The 7762-nt window shown below is 37.6% G+C and overlaps 2 protein-coding genes across 2 annotated transcripts; one reads left to right on the top strand and one right to left on the bottom strand.

Moving 5' to 3' along the window:
- Positions 1-1250: 1250 nt before the first annotated feature.
- Positions 1251-4132, bottom strand: LOC145640019 (protein FAR-RED IMPAIRED RESPONSE 1-like). Its single transcript, XM_081691330.1, has 7 exons — positions 4031-4132; positions 2502-3715; positions 2194-2375; positions 1960-2056; positions 1765-1843; positions 1590-1673; positions 1251-1475 (listed from the first exon to the last, which is right to left on the bottom strand). Exons 1-7 carry the CDS (start codon positions 4130-4132, stop codon positions 1251-1253), a joined length of 1983 nt encoding a protein of 660 aa, XP_081547456.1.
- A 1231-nt stretch (positions 4133-5363) lies between these two features.
- Positions 5364-7544, top strand: LOC145640927 (heat stress transcription factor B-4-like). Its single transcript, XM_081692160.1, has 2 exons — positions 5364-6218; positions 6345-7544. The coding sequence occupies exons 1-2, from the start codon at positions 5979-5981 to the stop codon at positions 7206-7208; spliced, it is 1104 nt and encodes a 367-aa protein (XP_081548286.1). The 5' UTR covers positions 5364-5978; the 3' UTR covers positions 7209-7544.
- Positions 7545-7762: the final 218 nt, after the last annotated feature.

Raw genomic sequence — 7762 nt, 5'->3', positions numbered from 1 at the left:
CATCTATGGGTACATGGGTACAATTCGATGATTGACGCATGGGTGCCATGGTGGTATGTAGGTCTTTACTTTGCACTTCGAGTGGATCATTAATTTATTTTAATATTACAGTACAATACCTTAAGTAGGCATGGGTGATTTCACGTTAGTACATTATAATAATACTTAAGATGGTTAATTGTCATAATTAAAAAATTGCGCCACATTGTCAATTTTTAAGGACAATTACCAAAGTACACAACTTATACATAGGCGGGAGGAAAAATGGAACATTAAATTACCATTCCTGAAAATTATAAAAACTGCAGCCTCAATGGTACAAAATAGTACACCTATTGTTAAAAAGGTAAATATAAAGTACCATTACATAACAAGTAGTCAAGTAATAAGTCATAACGGTAATTAAGAAATACCACCTTATAGGGCATGCACAACTTTTGTTGCTTATCAACAAAAATCATGTCAAATTACAATATTACCGACAAAAATTCCACAATCACATTCATAGAGTAATAACCAAAACATACGTAGTCTACATATTAACTGTCGTACCCAGTACAAGTGAAGTTTGCTATGGAACCATCAAGGTCTGTCATGTGCACTCCAGCAGACCTGATATACTCATGGCTGGACAATGTGACACTAGTGGTGCTGTTTTTAGCAGCTAGCTTCTTCGCCGCGTTCTTAGCTCTTGCTGCCTTTTGTTTTCCCTTTTTCTCCGTGCATGAAGGATATCTTTTATTAGTGGTCCTGTGATTCTTCTTCTTAGGTAATGGTGGATCAGGAATGACACCTAATTGGTCAGGAATGGCACCAGATAGATCAAGAATGGCACCTGATAAATCAGCAAAAGACCCTTCACAACTACCCTGAAAAGCACTACTTGGAGTTACAGGAGCTGTGTTACGTGCACTGTTATGTGATACCTTGTTCTGTCCCACAGATGAAGGGGTAAGTACCAAATCTTTCCCACGCCCACCCTCATCCTCAGGTTGCTGTTGTTCATTACCATTTTCCTCCATTTCCTGTTTTCGCTTTTTTTCGACCATAGCAATTACCTCGTCCACTCTAAGGTCCATCAACTGCAATAAATCATTCACAGCAGCCACAGCCTCCTTATAGGAAGCTGCTTTAGAACAAATCGGTTCATAAGCCCCCATAAGGTTGTGGTACTGCCGAACCTCATCTGTCTTGAGAGGGTCATGGTATGCCACTTTCACTCTTGTATGCTTTCTCTGCATATCTTTCCTCTAACGGCGAAGAATGTATTTCTCAGGTACTATACCTACACCAGAAAGATCGTACACAAAGATCATATGCCGACAAATTATTACATGGCATTCAAAATGCTTACAGTCACACGCTGCCTCAAATGTACTACTATCATACATAACCCTGTAACATCTACGAATTTTCGTTACACTCTCCTTCCTCGCATTCTTCGGCTTGATCCAAACACGATCTTCAAGAATGTACTCCACAAGTTTGTCAGAAATTTCTATTTAATCTATACAACGCACATACAAAATTTTTTTACACTCCTGCTAGACTTCTTTGAATTTTGAGTCCGTATAGCACTTTTGGAACACCTCCTCGGCAGGAAATGCTGTTGCTAATTCCCGAACATATCGAAGCGTGTTAGAGTCCGCAATTCTTTCTGCTTCGGCTCTAATCTGCATGGCATCACAATATCGGAGCACAAACTCTGACAAAGTGGTGTTCTTGTCAACATAGCCTTTAAAAAAATGATTAAAACTCTCGGACCTCTAAGTCGTTCTCATCCCTGCCCAGAACAGATGTTTCAAGTATGCTGGCACCCACATATGTCTTTCCAAGTACAAACCTGCTCAGAAAATATGTTAACTTTGTAACAAAATTCCCAACAAATGGCACTTCATTTTATAAGCATAAAACACACATGATACAACAAAAGCAACAGGCAACGCATTTACAATATACCGGGGGGAGGGAGTCGTAATAAGAGCTATACTTTTAAGTCTATGATCACCACAACAACAACCATAAAGTATACGTTCACATTCTTCAAATACAACACCTAACACCAAGTTAGGAACAAATCATTAACAAAAAATTCTAGTAAGGAACAAATCAAACACTTTCCCAGATATCTATTAATTAAAACACAACCATAATGCAAATTAAAACTATAGAACCAAATAAGAACTACCATACCTTCAAGCCAATTATTATTTTGCAACTTATAGTGCTCAATTGCATCCATCCAACGATCATCAAACTCCTCAGGAACTAAACTCCCATATATTATATTTTCTAATTCATCACTCAATTCTTCATATTTCTCCAACTTCCCAAGATACTTTCCAAACTTCTGCAGAATATGCCATATGCACCACCTGTGACATGTTTGATTCAAGACCAAATGAACAGCTTTGCGAATGGCAGGATCTTAATCCGTAAGTATGGATGTTAGAGCTTTATCACCCATGCAATTCAGCCAAGTCTTGAACACCCACGCATACGTCTCGACAGTCTCACGGGAAATCAACGCACAACCTAACAATATACTCTGCCCATGATGGTTAACCCCAAGAAAGACAACAAATGGGAGATGGAATCTGTTCGTCAAATACGTATTGTCAAAGCATACAACGTTGCCAAATTCTTCATAGGCAGCCCTACTCCTTGCATCAACCCAAAGAACATCCTGCAATGCACCATCCTTCCCAAACCTACAGAGGTGGAAAAAATTCTGATTGTCGGAACTCATTTTTTGGAAATACTCAATCATACCATTTGCGTCACCCTCGGTTAACTCCAATTTCTTCAACTCAGAAACTGCATTCTCCAAATCTTTTTGCGTAAAGGCCAACTGATCAACCCCATTCCTCTCCCGAGCAATACAACTGTACGTTTGTGAAATTTTCACCCTTGACTTCTTGGCATTACAGGCCTGTTTAACCAAATGCTTATTTTTAACAACCAACTCATGCTTACGAAACATGGCAACATCCCTTGCTTTTCTTGGAGTGACTATGTGCCTTTTATATTCCAAATAAACCTTGCGAATAACCCAATCCCCCGCCGCATTTACACTAGCATACAACTCCACAGGGCATGAACACTTCTTCGTTTTCCTTTTTTCAACAGAGTCATCATCTTGCGCCAATCCTTCCTTAAGAGGATCAACCTTTCGCTTCCTAGAGGGTACACCATAACACTCACAAGTCCACTTCGCATTCCTCCTTTGTTGGCAAAACTTACCATTTCCCAATTCACTCTTCACCTTAGCCCAACCAGATGCTGCTCTAACTATGCCAAATCCCTTCTGCCTCGCATACCTCCAGAAGTAGCTATCAACTTCATCCCAACTACCAAACACCATACCAATGGCAGGTGGTTCCAGTTCCTCTTCCTCCCCTACAAAGGTATCAACCATTACCTTCCTCTTGGGGGTAACAAAGGAGGAACCCCCAACATTTTCACCTCCACTAGATACCCCACCATCCTCATATTCCATTTCAATACCATCTTCAACCTCTTCCTCGTAACTAAATTCCCCATTTTCTTCACCCTCACCCTCTTCCTCACACCAGATTTCCTCAACATCTTGACCATCATCATCATCACCATCTTCCTCATCTTCATCAATCATATCATCATTCCCAAATTCTACACTACCCTCCCTTTCATTTGATCCATTTAGCCCCACAACAGTATCATCAAACCCACAACCCTACAATAAACATAAAGGCACAAAAAAATACACACAAATTCAATACAACATCCAACCAATCAATAACATCAACACACATTCTTTAACTCAACACACATACAAAAAATCAAATCAACTCCATTATCAAAGGTCCATATTTTCTACGACACATTCTGTTAACAATTCTCCATATCCACACATTCAACATTTTAAATTAGCATTTCCAAACCTAAATGTTGAGCAAAATTTAAATCAATTATGTTGTGAAGACACAAAATATTGAATTCTTCTAAAAAACCATGTATTAAATGAAATTTAATTGAATCTACTACTTACATTGTCATTGTCGAATTGAAGCTCTTTCGCGCAACCTAAATTGGAGCCTTCACTCAACGCCTCGGCTAAATCAACGCCAAGCAACTCCGACAACGTCCTCATTCTTCACATATCAGCCCTCCGACTGCAATTTGAAGGCTAAAAAGAGTTCAAGAAGTACAGATGCATGTCTTGTTTGGAAGAGAGAAAATGCTACAGTATTAATGTTTCCCCCAAATCAATTTCCCTAATAATTTAGTGAAGACTAAATGAAATTAGATTTTCCCGCTTTACAAACAAAGCCCGTTACACTCATATTGCCCCGTTATGCTTTTCCATGCCAACTATACAAGGCCCCACCTTCAACTTCTATTTATTAACACTTTTGCCATCCTATGGATTTCTTAATCCATAGGAACTATGCGCCAGAGGTTCTCCATATTTGTAAGATACTTCATCCGTTTCTTTTTAGTTGACATGTTTCTTTAATCACGTTTGTCAATGCATTATTCAATCATTAATATCTTTAATTATCAATAAGCAAAAATTATGAAAAGTTGATATTTTGAAAGTATATAACGTGACAAATCTAACAAGATCACACATGACTAAATTTTTCATTACGTATAAAGTGCAAAACACGGTCAAAGGGAGATGTGTAAATAGTGCTAAAATCAAAACTTGTCAACTAAAAAAATGTAGGTAATATAAAATATTCTTTTGTTGCATATAATTGTGGACGGATGAAGTAGTTTTCTTTTATTTATTTATTTAGTTATTATTAAATATTTATACTTTCTTTTTTGATAACATAAATTAACTCTTATAAAGTGTCAAATTATTTAAAACATGGTAACTTCTTTTGTAAATTATATACTAATATAATGTATTATCGAGTTGCTTACAAGTATATCGAGTTGAGTTAGATCTTACTCAACTTGTACTCGTTAACGTCTCAAGTCGGGCCAACTCAAGCGAACTTTGACCAAGTCAAGTTCAATTTGTTCGCGAGCTGCTCAACTTGATTATCACTCGTAAGCTAACTCTTAGGATTCCTTGGTTACTTTTTCTTTTAACTTTTTGGGAAGCCTCACATTGTAGGGCAACCATCTTTCTCCTTCCGTCAGCATTCAGCAACAACACTGTTCCTCTTCCTCAAATAATCTTCCAAAATCACCTGAGTTCAATACAACAGAAGACAACCCAATTAAATAAAACAAAACCCTTCATTTTTTTTTTATTAATTATTGTTTCCTTTTCCCAAACAGAGCTCGATAACGACACCGTTCTGTCCTTTTGCCCTCCTTCCACAATCTCTCTTTCTTCTCTCCTTGCTTCAACAATTACAGTTAAAACTTGCCTCACCGACCCTAACCCGACTCGTCCAATAATCAAGTCTAATACGGTTAAACGGATAGAAGGCCGATAATCGGCATCTATTTCATCAAAAGCTGCCACCTTCATATTTTTCATTCATTCAGCTACAAAAAATTATGAGTAACCCATGCATGCATAACTCATTAGTGCACGCAGTAACTAATCTAATGTGCACGGGATCAAACTCGGGAGTCGTCTAGACCGGATGAGAGAGAAAAAAGAAAAAAGAAAGTGTGTAAATGTGTAATTGTATTATTTGTAAATAAACAAGTATTCTCTATTGTTGTTGCAGAAACAAAAGTCACGGGTTTGTCTTGAAAGTCCCTTTATTTTTGCACAGTCCCAGACGACAGACATACTACCAGACACTTATTCTCTCTCTCTTCTAACACCTCATTTACCCAAATTTTGCTCATTTCAAAAATTAAAAACCCCAAAAAAAAAATAAAAAAAATACAAAAAGGCCTTAATATAATAGGGTATCTCCTTTTTCTACTCACAAAGTCTTGAACCTCCTTTTTTTTCATTCTTTTACCTTGTCTGTCAAGCTAAAGTTTTCATTTTCTCTCTCCCAAAAAAAAAATTGGCAGTTATGGTGGACAATTGTGAAGCATTAATGTTGTCATTAGACAACAGTAAATCAGTTCCAGCACCATTCCTTACTAAAACATATCATTTGGTTGAAGATCCTTCTACCAATCACATCGTTTCTTGGGGCGAAGACGACACCACCTTCATCGTCTGGCGTCCCCCGGAGTTCGCCCGCGACCTCCTCCCAAACTACTTCAAGCACAACAACTTCTCCAGCTTCGTCCGCCAACTCAACACCTATGTACGTCCATAAAAACACAATGATGTAGACGAGATTTTAATTTAATTTACACATATTTAATTAATGTGTTTTTTATTTAATTTTTTATGTTTGTACTAATAAGAAATTCATTTTATTGTTATGAAGGGTTTTAGGAAGATAGTACCGGACAGATGGGAGTTCGCGAACGAGTTCTTCAAGCGAGGCGAGAAGCATTTACTCTGTGAAATCCACCGGAGAAAAACAGGACAACCACACCAACCGACTCATTTGAATTTTGGTCATCCATCAGCCGCCTCGTATTTAGGCGGCTGTTTCCCATCCGTAAGCCTATCACCACCAAACTCAACCGATGACGACCACCGTGACTTCGACTCATCTTCCGGCTCTCCGCCTTCATCTTCACCTTCAGCCGCCTCCAAATCCTACACCGACGCCCTCACTTCCCTCTCCGAAGACAATGATCGTCTTCGGAGGTCCAACACTATGCTCATGTCCGAGCTAGCTCATATGAGGAAACTCTACAATGACATCATTTACTTTGTTCAAAATCATGTCAAACCTGCTGCCGCCCATGTCACTGCTAACTCTTGTTACCCGTCGGCCTCATCGCTGTTGCTGTCATCTTCTGCTGCTAATATCAGTAATACTACTACCACTACGACTACTACCACTACCAATAATATCGTGGCGAATCAAAACTACCCGTCTAGTAATAGCTTTAACCAGTTTATCAAGAAGGGTAACTGTAGCAGTAATTACAACAACAATGTGGGTGATTTTGGTCTATTTTCTTCATCTTCAACTGCTACAAAGAGGAGTAATTTGAGGGTATTGGAAGATAATGAGAGTAGTTGCACAAACTGTAAGACCAAGTTATTTGGTGTTCCGATTCAATCAAAAAAGCGATTACATCCTGATCAGATGATTGAGAACAATTACAAGGCTCGTTTGGTGTTAGATAAGCATGATCTTGGGTTAAATCTCATGCTTCCATCTCCTTCTTCTTAGTTTAAAATTAGTTAGTTTTATTATTATTAATCTCTTTTTTTTAGAATATATTGTTAAGAAGAAAAAAAAAATGGAAGATTTTGTGAAAAGTATGTGCTACTACTATGTAATTTCATGTACATAAATTAGCTAGACCCCGACCTAATTAAGTAGCATTAATCGAACTTGTTTCGTAAATTCTTGTATTAGACGGTCTAAGGAGTTCGAGTATGTACCTTAGAATCCTATTTTCCCACCTCAGAATATTCATTGAAGCAAGTGGGTAAGTTTTGGTTTAAAATTAATTACGGATAGTTCAATTAATTAAAGTTCCATTTATTATTATTATTATTATTATTATTGTATTATAATAATACTGTATATGTACTAGTTACTGTATAAAATTTGATTGCTTGTCTTTTCGTCTAATTCCTTATGAAATCTGAAATTCATGTCTGAAATGTTTTTCAGTTTCATAAATGCAGGGATGAAAATGACAAGAAATGTTTGTTTTGTTGTGTCTGAGAGTTTCCATGTTATGCGTATAGAAAAGCAGAGAAATTAAAGGACTGCTG

Source organism: Chenopodium album, chromosome 7, assembly GCF_948465745.1.
Source record: "Chenopodium album chromosome 7, dcCheAlbu1.1, whole genome shotgun sequence".
Taxonomy (NCBI): domain Eukaryota; kingdom Viridiplantae; phylum Streptophyta; class Magnoliopsida; order Caryophyllales; family Amaranthaceae; genus Chenopodium; species Chenopodium album.
The sequence above is the reverse complement of the archived record's forward strand: the minus strand, read 5'-3'. Positions and strand labels throughout refer to the sequence as shown.

What these genes read in the sequence shown, in the direction of transcription:
- LOC145640019 (XM_081691330.1), bottom strand. Translation starts at nt 4,132, where the DNA reads ATGAGGACGTTGTCGGAGTTGCTTGGCGTTGATTTAGCCGAGGCGTTG. An exon ending in AAATAATAATTGGCTTGAAG is followed by an intron (nt 2,057 to 2,193) that starts GTATGGTAGTTC and finishes ACTTGGTGTTAG; the next exon opens with GTGTTGTATTTGAAGAATGT. An exon ending in GGGATGAGAACGACTTAGAG is followed by an intron (nt 1,674 to 1,764) that starts GTCCGAGAGTTT and finishes GATGCCATGCAG; the next exon opens with ATTAGAGCCGAAGCAGAAAG.
- LOC145640927 (XM_081692160.1), top strand. Translation starts at nt 5,979, where the DNA reads ATGGTGGACAATTGTGAAGCATTAATGTTGTCATTAGACAACAGTAAA. An exon ending in TCCGCCAACTCAACACCTAT is followed by an intron (nt 6,219 to 6,344) that starts GTACGTCCATAA and finishes ATTGTTATGAAG; the next exon opens with GGTTTTAGGAAGATAGTACC.